At 36.4% G+C, this 13663-nt stretch overlaps 1 protein-coding gene across 2 annotated transcripts in view; it reads left to right on the top strand.

The window, feature by feature from the left end:
- Nucleotides 1-13663, top strand: part of LOC142349467 (protein DOP1A-like) — a 36457-nt gene that overhangs the window by 17705 nt on the left and 5089 nt on the right. Inside the window, exons 10-11 of one of the 2 annotated variants that reach the window (XM_075401050.1) lie at nucleotides 5985-6005; nucleotides 6508-6772. In XM_075401050.1, the coding sequence (XP_075257165.1) occupies nucleotides 5985-6005; nucleotides 6508-6772 (286 nt within the window). The remainder of the gene's footprint in view (nucleotides 1-5984; nucleotides 6006-6507; nucleotides 6773-13663) is intronic. The other variant, XM_075401051.1, reaches the window with a different exon arrangement.

Below are 13663 nucleotides of genomic sequence, written 5' to 3'. Positions count from 1 at the left end.
TCTAAAACTCTCTCTCAATCACAATTTCAAGCAGCTGAACTCAATTGGCGGCAATTTAATACTAAAAGTCAAATGAAAAATGCGCCGAAACTGGTGCCATTTTTTAAACTTTAAATCTTAATAGTGGTATATGTTAACCTCTAATGTGGTTATTTGAAGCCGACTATTGAACTTGTTAGTCCCATTTAGGCTCCCCCTCCATCCCCCCCCCCCGACTGAAGTAGGCTGCAATTGATTAGAGCTCCCACTAGTCGTTCGAGAGCAATTCTTCCGACGTTTAGTCGGTTATGTTTAATAGCCGCCCTCATCTTCTCAGCCGGCTATTATTGCGCTCGTATTTTTTTTTACTTCGTCAAACTTTTTTTCGCTTTACCATTTTGCCGCTTTTTCGACATTTTGCGTGAAATCTTTTTGACTTCTCTAGGCTAGTTTCTCTCTTCTCTCATTCTGATAAAAGTGAATTTGAACATCAGTTGCTAAGCAAAGCAATTCAAAATGAACAGAGTCGGTATAAAAAATTGAAGTCAGAAATAGAAATGGGATAAACCCATAAAGCCCAATTTTAGATGCCCGCTATTTGAACGTCGTTCCTATAAGTCTTAGTTACCACCTCTAATGCTTATTGGTGTTGATAGTAGCCCCTGTAGCCTCTCTCTAAGAAACAGAAGTATGTTCAACTACGAAATGCCATCAAAATAAATCGGACTTAAAAAATATTTTTGTACAAAAATCTTTTTTTAATATATTCTATTCGTTCAATCCCAATCATGCTTATTGGAATCAACGGCGGCTGTTTTCCGGCAATCTGCCGGGTATGTTTTTAATTTTAAATAATGGAATAATTGAAAATAGAGAACGAGAAAGTAATTGCTCTCAAACAAAGTTTGCAGCAATTATTTGTGGGTTTTGTTGGACTTTTTATGCTATTTTTACTTGATCAATTTTTTTGTCTGACGTTTTGCCTCATCGTTCTCAAAAATGGGACAGACTGATAAAGCCCGTCGGCATTAATTATGTCTTCAGTGCTCTTGAGCTCTATTTGCCTAAAAGTAAGTGTTTCTACAACACTGCTGAGCTATAATTTCACGATCTGAAGGTGGTCATTGAGAAGTTTGGACCCTGTCGTGTTCTGTATGTTTTGGACAGTTTGTTCAGTGTTTGCTGTTAGTGGGTGTTATATTATCAATTTAAGTATCAGGAAATACAATTTCGTTCAAAAATAACTGTTGCAACTTTTCTCAGTTATCTTATAATTTCTTCACTTTTAGTAGTGTAAAATTCCTATGTTCGGTCTGAGATACGTTGTTCAGTTTTCTGCAGCATTTCCTGGCGACAAGTTTATGGAAAGGTCTGTTGCTTTTCGAAATTTGCTCTAGTTTTCTCTGAATTTGTTTAATATTGTGGTGTTTAATAGCCGCCCTCATCTTCTCAGCCGGCTATTATAGCGCTCCTTTTTTGTACTTCGTCAAACTTTTTTTCGCTTTACCAATTTTGCCGCTTTTTCGACATTTTGCGTGAAATGTTTTTGACTTCTCTAGGCTAGTTTCGCTCTTCTGTCACTCTGCTCAAAGTCCTTTTAAACAGCAGCTGCTCAGCAAAGCAATTCAAAATGAAGAGAGTCAGTATGAAAAATTGAAGTCAGAAGTAGAAACGGGATAAACCCATTTTTAGATGCCCGGTACTTGAACTTTGTTCTCATAAGTTTTAGTTACTATCTATAATGCTTATTGGTATTGATACTAGACCCTGTAGCCTCTCACTGAGAGACAGGAGTATGTTCAATTACGAAATGACATCAAAATAAATCGCACTTAAAAATGTTTTTATACTAAAATCAATTTTTGTTGATATTTTCTTTTCTTAATCCCAATAGAGTTATGGGAATCAACGGTGGCTATTTTCCGGCAATCTGCCGGGTATGTTTCTACTTTTATCTTAGAGCAATTTCTTTGCTTGTATCCTGTTGTTAAAAAGTTTAATTTATCGCTCGCCAGCTGTAATTTTTACTTCCGTCATTTAATCCACACCCCAGTTGATTCAAAGATCATTTTAATGACGTTAAACGCTGGGTAGATGATTTCATTCGCGTGATGTTTGCTGCTCTGTAATTTGTTTTTGAGTAATTTTCTCAAGTAGATACGATAGTGATAGCTGAGCGGGTGCTATTATTGGCCTTTTGTTGATTTTTTTCCTTAATTTCGCAATTTTTATATTACGCGATGTCGCGCTCACTTCAAATCAGTGTTTTTTTAATCATGCACCTCGACTAATTTTCGCGGGTGACACTTCATTTTTCACACTAAGTCAAGCCAGTTTTTTGTTCGGTGTTTGTTCCGTCTCTTGGAGAATTTTTTGTTCTTGTTGCTTATTGCACTCTATAAATGAGTGTGCACTCTCACACTTTTCCTCTCTCTAATTTAATTCTCATTTCTTTAATAGGAGAAGTAAAGTCATATAAGGATATCTCACTCTAAAATGAAGGTTTTTTGAGGGCAGCTCTTCAGTACATAAGTCAAAATCTATTGAAGGCATCTCAAAAGAAATCTGATTTTATGGTTTTTAAGTCTCATTCTTGCTATTGTTATTTTAAGGCTACAGGTAAACGAAGCTATTGGAGCTAATTTTTGCCAATCTCAGAAAGTTAAATACTAAACTGAATCATTAAATAATTGCTCTCGAACGAAGTTCTTAGCAATTATTGTAGACGCGTTTTCGTTTTTTATGCAAATTTTTTGCCTGACCGTTTTGCATTTTTCTGCTAGAACATTCTTTGACTTCTCAAGTAACTTTTTCACGCTTTCGTTCTTCATTTGTGAGTGATCTCTACTGTTCTCACTCGGAAGTATAGCCTGTTGCTTATTTGAAATTGCTGGCAGCATGGCAAAAAGAAGGGCCTGATAGCCGAGTGGGTAGTGATTCTGGTGAGCAATCGGGAAGTCCATGGTTCGAATGCCGTCGTGGTCAACTATTTTTGCACACATAAAGAAAAATGTATCTAGGCTACAGTCCTTGAATTAAATTGCCTCGCCTGTCGTTCGAGAGCAATTCTTCTGACATCCGTCGGTTTATGTTTTCGATATTTATATTGCGAATAGAAGATTTAACTGACTCTATTAGATGGAGTACGTCGTGCGTGAGTTTTCGCTTGAGAATAAGAATAACTAAAAATCTAATTTTGGGCGTATTGTATTTTTATTTTTTGTTTAATTTGCTCTATGATCTATGAATTCCAAGTTGAAGTCGTTAAATGGGGGTTTTCCAGGTATCAAAATTTTCACGGCAGAAAGAGGACATAGAGAACTTTTTGCCTAGCCCCTCCCCCTTTCATGTTTTTTATAGCTGCCAAGCTGTAAGCTGAGCGTAGCTATATTGCGGTGCTCTTGGTTTTTTACAATCCAAGAATTGGATTGTATTGGTGCTCTGTCTTTTTTAAATTTTTGTAAGATGTTTTCACACCTTTTTTCATGACTTTGAGCTTTCAAAACGGGATAAACAGGTAAAGCTCAGCGGGCATCAAGTTTCATTAGAGGCCCTTAGCCGCGTTTAGTTGTTCTTGAAGTACTTAGAGTGGTGAAGCTACTGGGAAAACCGTTATTCAAGGTTAGCAGGTCATTTTCAGAAGTTTTTGAGCCCAAAATGTTGCCATTTGTTCGTCTGTTTTTCGGATTTTTTGTTGGACCAGTCTGAAATTGAGGTTTGTAAAAGTTGGTAAAGGTCTTTTGCAAGACGTAATTGCTTTTTATGGCCATTTTAAGAGCCATATGTATTGCTACACCAAACATAAACACGGTAATTTATTCTAATTTTAAAAAAATTTTCAAGTATTTTGAATATTTTTGTTTCAACGCCTGGTGTCACAATAATAGGTTATTATATAGTTTCTAGTGGTAATGGAATGGTTTTCAACTTCACGAATTTTACCAATTTTTTTGATAAAATTTGCAGTTTTTCCAATTTTCTGACATTAATTGTCATTATCCAAGTTTTCCAGCTCAAGGGTGCAAGAAATCTCGTCTAGGATTTGCTAATAGTTTACTTCAAAATTTTTATTGGCCATGGCATAAGCCAATTTTTTTCAAATCTTTGAAAATTGTCGTTAATTTTTAGGTTTCTCTAACCTGAACAGCCAAATCATTTCCTTCAGGTTTTGATAATAGGTTACTGCATAGTTTCTAATGGTAATGGGGAATGTGTTGCAAGATTTTAATATTACAAATTTTAGCGAGTGTAATTTTTTCTTTGACTGCCTGAAATTTTAGTCTTTCTCCTCAGTGGTCAGGGGTTTGCTGCTATTGAGATTGCTAGTATATTATTGCAGAGTTTCTAGTGGCAACAAAATAATTTTCTGTTTTTTAGATTGCAAATAGAAGTAATTTTTTAAATAAAGCTTGCAATTGAAAATTTTTTGAGTGTTTTCAAATTTTTTGAGTTTTCTTTTTCTGAGTTTAACTATCTTTATTGGCCAACGAAACTTTTTAAATGTTGCAGATGAGTTACAAGACAGAACTCAACAGAGAGAAAATGAATTTGAACATTTTTTCCAGACACAGTTTCGAAAAATATCTTTACTTTTTTCCTTTTCATTTGAAGCATTTGTCACATTTTTTTTGAAGCACTTGTCATTTTTTTCGAGAGTATCTACCTTTAGTGTCAAATTAATCTCTTTCAAGTCTTTTGCGTGAGTTAATGACTATATTGCATTGTCATAAATGGCATTCAGGTTAAAAGCTTCAAGAGCTTTAGAATTAATTGTTTTTTTTTGTTTAGTTTGGTTCTCTTAGTTTCTCAACTTTCGAGATTTCGTCTTTTTGGCTGGGATTGATCAACTGATCTGCTGTTCAGGTACATTAGGTCTGTTTTTCATTCAATTCCTCGGATTGTTTTTCAGGACTTGTCCTGCTATGTTTTTTGTTTCGTCGTCTGACGCTCTTTTTTCGTTTTACTTTTGTTCACACAGCAAAGCTGAAAAAGTCAAATATTCTGAAAGACTTCTTCCTCTCACTAACAGCATTTGCGCGCGTGACGTCATTTCTCACTCGCTTTAGCGGAGATTTTTAGGTTATTTGCGTGATTAGATTTTGATCATACGTGACTTACCTCACTCAATAAAATGACTTCTGCACTTTAAAACTTGAGTTTAATTTGAATTTGTTTCAGGTCAAAGGAACTCATATGTGCAGTAAAGGTCCCTAATAAGAGGCTTCTGTGGAATGAATGTAACAAGCTTTATTAATTAATCGCTGAAAGTTTTTTAGCCTAGTTTTTTGAGCGGAGTCGATTTTTTTTCAATTTAGATCTGTTTCTATCTCTATTATATGGCACGCAGGTCTATTCTTTCGCAGCTATTCCGGCAATCTGCCGGCTATGTTTTATTTTTGGAGATCAGGTAATATGGTAAGAAGGGGTGGACCATCTAGATCTTTAAGAAGATTAAAGTAAGAGTGAAACTTTGCCATTAAAAATACATTCAATTTTTTGTAGAAAAAAGTAAAACTGGTCTATGTTTTCGTCTGACGCTTTGAACTTTTTTCTAAAAGATGAGATAATCAGATAATGACCCAAGGGCATTAGTTGACTGAGCAGCTCTCTTAGAGCCTTTCTCCTTACTAGGCTCTAAGAATGCGATTCATTGAAACAGTTTCGAGGAGACAAGTTAATGTTGTGAAGGGCGGTTTCTAGTCTTGACCCCAGTCACCCACTCCTCCCATCGTCCGCCCTTCCCCCTCCTGGTGATTTTGACCCCCCCAGCCCCTCCAATGCAATACTTGGCTTGATAGGGACAATGAGCATGCACGTTTCCTTGCTCTATGATTCTGAATGTAGCATGATTATTTTCTAAATTTGAGTGCCAATAATAAAAATTGTTTTCTTCATTTGAGATCTCTCCCAGTTTGCCTTAATATCTCCTAGAGCTCACGGTATTTTACATTATACCTTAGTAATGAAATATTCCCTATATAAGTTGGATGTGTTTGTCGTTGCAGCAGAAGCCCCCCATTAGAAAGGTACATCAGGTATATCACTGTTTGAAACTGCGTCAATGTCTTTCTATAGGTTGTTTAAAGTTCTCTTAGATTTATGATATTGCTGCTTTTCCCTAGTTGATCTCATGTCAATCTAACCGAATTGCATTTCTCAAATTGGTGCTCTTTCTTGTCTTTTGTAAATTGATACTGCTCTTGCGGCTACTGTATTAACATGAAAGCTTCAGTGTCAATCTATTGTTAAAGCTACCTTTGAAATTGAATGGTTTCAACTATCAAGCAACTAAGTGAAACCTTTAGTTATAGTTCGAGCTATTAACATCAATTTTTAAATCGAATCTTTATCAAGTATTAACTTCCTGTTACACAACCTCAAAATAATGAACCCATCAGCTTATACACCCGTTGACGGAAAAGATCCAAGATTGAACAGCTCATAGATCATAAGTCAGTTAAATAAATAAATAAGGCAATTTAATTCAGTTTGACCAAACATTAGGAGTGAGCTATTTCCTGTTATTAGATGTCTGGCAGTGATACTAGATGCCTTGTCATCACAAGAAACCTCCCGGAAGTCAGTGGCGAAGCAATGGCTCCTGCATTGCATTGCACGAGGGGACATTGCCAGGATTTTGGAACCCCTGATGTTGATAATGTTGCACCAGAAAACCTGCAGAATTCTGCCCCAGTCAGTAGTGGTTGTGCCTCAGGCGCAAAAGGAATACAGCAGCAGCCACACACCTGGACAGAACTCTGGGACATCCAGACAGCATTTCACCGTTTTACTGGTCAGTATCATACTACTATAGCATTACCGTGTAGATGAATCAAGTTCTTTTTAATAGCCGCACAGCGAGAGCTGGGGCTATTATTGGCCTTCTCTTGGTTTTTTTACAATTCAAAGAATTTGAATTGTATTGGGGCGCTGTCTTTTTTCGACTCGAAGAGGAGTATTGGAGAAGTCCCTTTTTTTAAATCAATTTTATTGGAGTGATTTTTGAAGCGGGAAATGAAACGTTTGAAAAAATTTGGAGTGATTTTGGTGCTGAACAAAAGTGAAGAGCGGAGCGAAAAGAGAGTGGTTTTTGTTCATACCGCTGTTTTTGAGAGAGCGAGAAATTGATGTGTGAAGAAATTTTCTCTAAGCGAGCGAAATTTTTTTGTTCACGTGCGGCATTTTGAAGCAGTTTTTTCATTTATTTTCGGTAAGAGGTTTGGTTATGATTTTGCTTTAATTTTAGGCTGGTTTCGGTAGTGGTTTGAAGGTTTCTGGAAATTCATATGAATTTTATGATAATTCGGAGATTTTTAATGTATTTTGCTGATTTTCGGGCTAATTTTTGCGGTTTTTTGACGATTATTTTGCTTTACTGGCTCAAATGGGTAATGAAGAAACCCCTTCTACTTGAGCAATATTATGATAACAATTGGTTACAGTTTTGTGGGTAAGAATCATTTTTTTGTTGAGAAATATGACAAAAAAATGGCGAAAATTGCAACTATTTTTCGTAATTTTTTTTGCAGTTTTTCGCTTTTTTGCTGTTTTTAGCTAAGTTTCTTTGCCTATTATGATTTGCCTATTGTTTTGCGAGCATTTGGATACCCTATTGGTTGAAGGGAATTTTTCTTTTGATTTATTTTTTTGAAATATAAAAAAAATTAGTAACTTTTTCCAGTTTTTTTTTCAGTGAAAGTTGTTTTTTAAGAGCTTTTTTTCATAATTTAGTCTAAAGTAATTTTTTCAAAATTCTCATAAGTGGTTTTTGTAAGTACTAGTTGTTTTGATGAAGTTATTTTGGCAGAGATTGTTTTTTCGGGATCTCAATTTATAACAAAATTTGATCAGATTTTTTATCATATTTTAACAGATTTGATTTTATTGTTTTTACTTTTTCGTTTCAAGACTTTGTTTCACGATAATCATCAATTAGTGAAGGCACATTTTGTTTGATGAGTAGTTCGATGGCGTTTAAATGGATTTTCTCTTTGAGTCGTTTCCGGAATTCTTCCGGCTATGTTTTTTTTTAAGATCTGTTCACACATTTTCATGATTTTTGAAGTCAAATTGGAGTGGTGATTTTGGTCACGCCGAAACAGGAAATGGAGCGAAAAAGCGAGTGGTTTTGCGGCGTGAATTTTTTCGCTCTAATCTTAAAGTGGATTGAGAAAACGGTGTTTGAACAAAAATTCGTTTTCTCGGTAGTGGTTTTTTGTTCACATGCGGCAATTTCACTCTGATTTTTACTGTTTTTTCGATTTTTTGGATCGGTTTTTTTCTAAATAGTTTTCCCAATCGATTGACAGCTCATTCTGGACCTAGTTTTTTGTTAGAATCAAAATTACATATCTCACAAGTGGTTTTTTGTTCTCCCTAGCAGCATTTTGACATTGATTTACTGTTTTTTTGTTTTTTTATCTGATTTTTTAGAAATGGTTTTCCCATTTCACTCTTTGTCCGTTCTAGGTCTAGTTGTTTGTTAAGTCAATGAAAATTTTTTGAATTGTACGTCAGGACTTGTCCTGTTATGTTTTTTTATTTCGTCGTCATGATTTTTGTTACGACCATATGACGTCACAACCACTTTTTGTTCATTCGTTCATGCAATTTTAACTGAATTGCATGTGTAACGTCATTTTTCGCTCTTAGTGGAGCGAATTTTTTTTTGTTCATGCGCGTGATTAAATTTTTGGTCACACTTGACTTACCTCACTCTCAAAAATGACTTCCTCAATTTGAAATTGACTTCTATTTACTTTAATTCGAAGAGATAAGGTCAAATGGGTGTGTGTCACTCTAAATGAAGGTTATTTGAGGTGAGCTAATAGAGGCAGCAATAACTTATACAGATTTTTAATCAAAATATAACAGATCAGCCTTCAATGAAAAGACGAATTTTTTTGGTCTGTCTTTTTTACTGTTTTTTTTTAGACTGCCGATCTACGAATCTATTGCGGCTATTTTCTGGCAATCTGCCAGCTATGTTTATACTTTCCTCACCGCGACCTACATCGTTTCACATAGTTACATTCAGAAGTAACTAAATTCAATGCAATAAGTCGTCCAATTTGTGACTTTGGTGTTCCTATGTCGTTTATCGTCTCAAATGGCGCGCATGTCTTTGTAATAAAATGATTAATTTACTACCATTTGGAAACTTCGTAAAAATAAAATGTTTGACATGAGTGTATGTGTTTGCCATAAGTTGAACGAGCTTTCCATCTGCTGTAAAGTATATTGTATTAGCAAATTTTATCAAAATCTGTGTATCTATTCTGCTGCTTTCTCCGCTCTCTAGCTTTCCGGGGCACAAAAATTTTGTAGGAGCAGAATGGCCAATCAATCTATTCACGGTCTCAAGAGAATTACGGAATCCTTTGTTACATGAATGATTTTGAAAGTTAGCTTCCACATTATACGCACTGAATGTAAATTCTAACTTGACGCAATAATCTGAATTATTTTTTTGCAGCTCGAAAAATTTTAATATTTTCAGCTATTTTGATGAAAAAGGGAACAGCTAATCTTCAAGTCTTGAGAGAAGCTTGTTTAATTTAATTGGAATAGAAATTGCATGAAAGTGGCTTTTTAATTGCTTTCAAATTTGTAGCAATTATATCATTCCTGTTGGTCATTTTTTGCTCAATCGATTTTTTGTTAATTAATGAAATAGCTTAAAACATGAAATCATGGTGTTAAGGCAGTTTTAATTGCTCTCAAATGAAGTTTGTAGCAATTATATTAGTCCTGTCGTCTTTTGCGATCTTTTGTTTAAATGATTTTTCTTCTGACGTGTCCTCTAAAACGGGATAAACAGGTAAAGCTCGCATGTCATCGAGTGACTGAACAGCTCTCTAATGCCTTACGCCTAAGTAGTCTCTTAATATGTGATTCGTGAAACTGGTTTGAGAAGATATGAATAGATGTGCAAGGTGGTTCTTAATCTTCGAATTTGACATCCCTCTCTCTGTCTCTCGTCACCCCGTCCTCCGCCACCACTGCCCCCGTCCACCCTTGTCCACCTGGCGCTTTAGACCCTTTTAACGCTGACGTGTTGCGGATTTTATTGCAAAACCTAGATGGGAAATGCTAAGAGTAAATTGATTAGATATGGATTGGATTAATTAAGGAACAGAGTGAAAAGATAGAGTACATTACGGGGTGTTCCTACTTTGAAAATATGGTGGGGTACTCAATCTTAACCAAGTAACTAGATCAATCTTACTGCTGGATATGGATATTACTCTAAGTTTTTAGTTGATGGAAAGCCGGCAGACTTACAGCTGCTGCAAATATTCCCGCTTAGCGGAGTGGAGGAGTACTTGCTCTTAGAGCAGAGATAGATTAGAAATTTAGAGCAGAAGTGGAAGCGTCTTAAGTCGCGCTGGTTGAGTTATCGAACTGATTTCCTTCAGTAGCAAGTTTTTGGCCCGTACGTTTTTAAAACTGAGTCAACTCTAATGTTAATCACGTGGCCTATGACTAGTCCTGAATCAATTCCTAGCTCATTCGTGGAGCCGACTAATACTCGTCTTTAGTCGCATTTTCGTTTCAGCTTGCTGCTGTGAAGGGCAGCCTGGATAGCCTTATTATCCATCACTTAATCCGCATATGGATAGTGGCAGTGCATCTCATCAGCCGTCATAGCCTAGTCAATAAGACATTAAATAATACACAGCAGTTTTGGCTATGAATAATACATTCGTTTGCTCTACACATTTCAAGCAGCGTAGCTCACTTTTAATATTACCGTCAGTTTAGACTAAGTCTTAAATGTTTACAAAGCCGTCGGTGATTAATTATAATGATTCTGTAGTATCGGTAATTGCGCGTGGCGGTAATTATCCAATTAGCAAGACTACTGCTCACCCCGGTTTAAAGAAGAGAAAACTTATGCTCTATCGTATACATTTAAATATGAAAGAAAACAATTATTGCTTTTTACAAAATGTTAAGATTGAAGAGTGGCATAATAAGATATATACTTGTTAGAAAATTTACAACGAAAGTTAATGCTAGAGATTTTTGAATATACAGGTTATGACTTAATACGCAGCAATTATACTACTTCACAAAATTTATAGCGTTTAATTCAGAGATGAACAAAGCAATATAAAATAATTATTCAAAAATTGTTTAATACTGGTGGAGCAAAGGCGAGGACAACAATATTCTTGCGTTTCAGATTGCTATCGTGGAAAAAGCTTATTAAAAGTTGGTGTGTAATATGATTTAGGGAAGTTAAAGCAAGTTTAAGAAGTTAATATTTGTTCGCGAATCTCAATTCCGCTAAATCCTTAGCGAGTTTTTGGGTAGCGTATATGAGGTCGTTTGACTTTTAAGTCAGAGTTTTGAGCAGAGAGTCTCTGATTTCTAGTGTTTTCCAGCAAACGACTATCTTCTTATATTATCTTTTTCATCATCACGCGTTTGGGCAGAAATTTGAAGGCATTTAGCTGGCTCAGATCTGCAGAAGTTTTTTTCTGACTCTCAGAGTTGCTTTCGAAAGGTAGAGTTTTCGACCACTGGGTCCGTGGTGGAGATAATTTCTATTGCTTTGGAGTCGTTTTCCGAAGGCTGTATATTTGGTGAAGATGACTTAAATTTTACAGCCTAGGGATTTGTGGGCGACTTCGTGCGTCCTCTGGGCTGCGTTTCCGGAACGAAATCTCCACATATCGTGGAAACCAGGGAAAAAACAGGTGTCGGGGGGACTGTGATCGTCTGACTTGTCACGATATTTTTGATTACTGTTTCCTCAGATAGACACTATTGGTTATAGTCCGTTTTGAGCGAATAATCCAATGACTTAATGTACTTCGGATTGTCATTTAGGGGGTGCATCTCTCTCATGCGCTGGTATTGGAGTCTAACTGTTTTTAAAAGACTGTCGTCTTCTGAGTCCTTGAGGTTGTGGAATTACTTAATTATTTTTAGTGGTTTTTGTTGTTTGTGATCAACTAGGTGTCGTTGATGATGTTAGGGCTGATCTGTAGTCGACAATGCGGCGACTGATGTTGTTGTTGATGATGTTGAGGCTGATGTTGTTGTCGACGATGTGGTCACTGATGTAGCGTTGATGTTTTGTCTGTTGTTGTCACTGAGGAAGTTCTTGTTATTGCCGTGACCACGCTGTCGTGGGTGGTTGACTCGAGGTTTCTTGGTCAACGGGGGAAGATCAGCCATCCAGTTTGTGACGGATCATACTTCTCTGTTGGCAGCTGGATGTATTTTTTTGGTCATCTTGTGATCTTAAATACATCACTACATTTAAAGTTAAACATTAACTTTTCTCAAGTGAAAACAATCGTCTCCTTGCTGTACCAAGAAAATAATGTACCAATTAGTTAATACTTCTTGGAGGACAGAAGACAATCACACTTTTGTGTTAATTTGCGAAAGTGCTACTGAGCTTGTTGCTATCTGCAGCTATGCCTGTGCTGCTGGGCTTGAATCGCCAGCCAGTGGATTGTATCCTCGCAGAGTTGGAAGAAATGCGTCTACTTTAAATTTACTGCTGTTTGTAGTGATGGTTTATAGTTCTTTGCCAGCTGGCATAGTCGGATTGGTTTATTCACTTTTTCGACATATACTACGGCAATAGAACAGTAAGAATACATCAGATAACACTTAAAAAGGTTTTGTATTGTATTTAGCACTGCTACAACCCCGCATCGCTTGACTCACCCTCCCCAAACTCTTCGACCCTCTTTTGAGACCCTGAATCCGCTCACTCCACCCTAATGCTAGTTACCTTTAGTCCCGGCTGGCTACTACCAAGGCCAACTCTAGTGGGTCATTAGATAGCAATTCGCCGGCGATTGTCGGTTATGTTTAGTAATTTCAATTCACTTCAGTTCCTCATCCCTTTCACCTTCAGTCCTGTCCAGACCCCGCTCTTCTCATTCGATTCTTAGCCGTGCTCGTCGTCCCCTCTCACCTCTTTTCAGTTAGAGCTGAAGCCCCAATTACCAACTTCCAAACAAATCCTCTCGCCAGTCAATTGTAAGCAATTCGCTTAAAGTTATCTGCTCCATGTTGACTTTCTGGCTTCTTTGCAACTGTTTGTGTGGTTGCTGATTAACCGCATTTGAAAAATTGATATTGGATTGAACGATAGACCTCAAAGTTAAAGCAGCGTGTCTTGACGTTATCGCCTTAGAAATCTCGTATGATACAAATTCATTCACTGAAAATACGTCATTCGGTCATGATTTTTCAATTAAAGGCTATGAAAGCTTTGCGATCTCTACTTTGTGGTTGGGATTATTGATCGATCTAGTCAATGTCTATGATGGCATCTGTTGCTTCAGTATAAATTTGAGCTCTGTTATGAACTTATGCATTTCATCGAGTAGTTTTTAAAATTTCTTATAACTGAAAATGGTCGTAATAATTATTCTAGTCACCTTATGCTATTAGACCAGTTTTGGGCATTGAGGTAAACTTCATTTCACAAAATTTTTGGGAAATTCGTTTTAACACCGTCTAGTGGAACAGAATCTCGCGAGATTTAACATTGATCCCCTTTTTCCATAACATCCTTTTTAAGCAATTATTTCTGTTCCTTCTATTGAAATGGAAAATAGTTCAATTTTTTAACTTGGTGTTGAGCAAAGTTTGATGCATAGAGCGCTGAAGCTGCTAGGAAAGCCTAAATTCAAGGTGAAAAGGTCATTGT

This window comes from Convolutriloba macropyga, chromosome 11 (assembly GCF_964194025.1).
Source record: "Convolutriloba macropyga chromosome 11, txConMacr16.3, whole genome shotgun sequence".
Classification (NCBI taxonomy): Eukaryota; Metazoa; Xenacoelomorpha; order Acoela; family Convolutidae; genus Convolutriloba; species Convolutriloba macropyga.
Note: the sequence above shows the minus strand (reverse complement) of the source record. Positions and strands in the feature narration are given on the sequence as shown.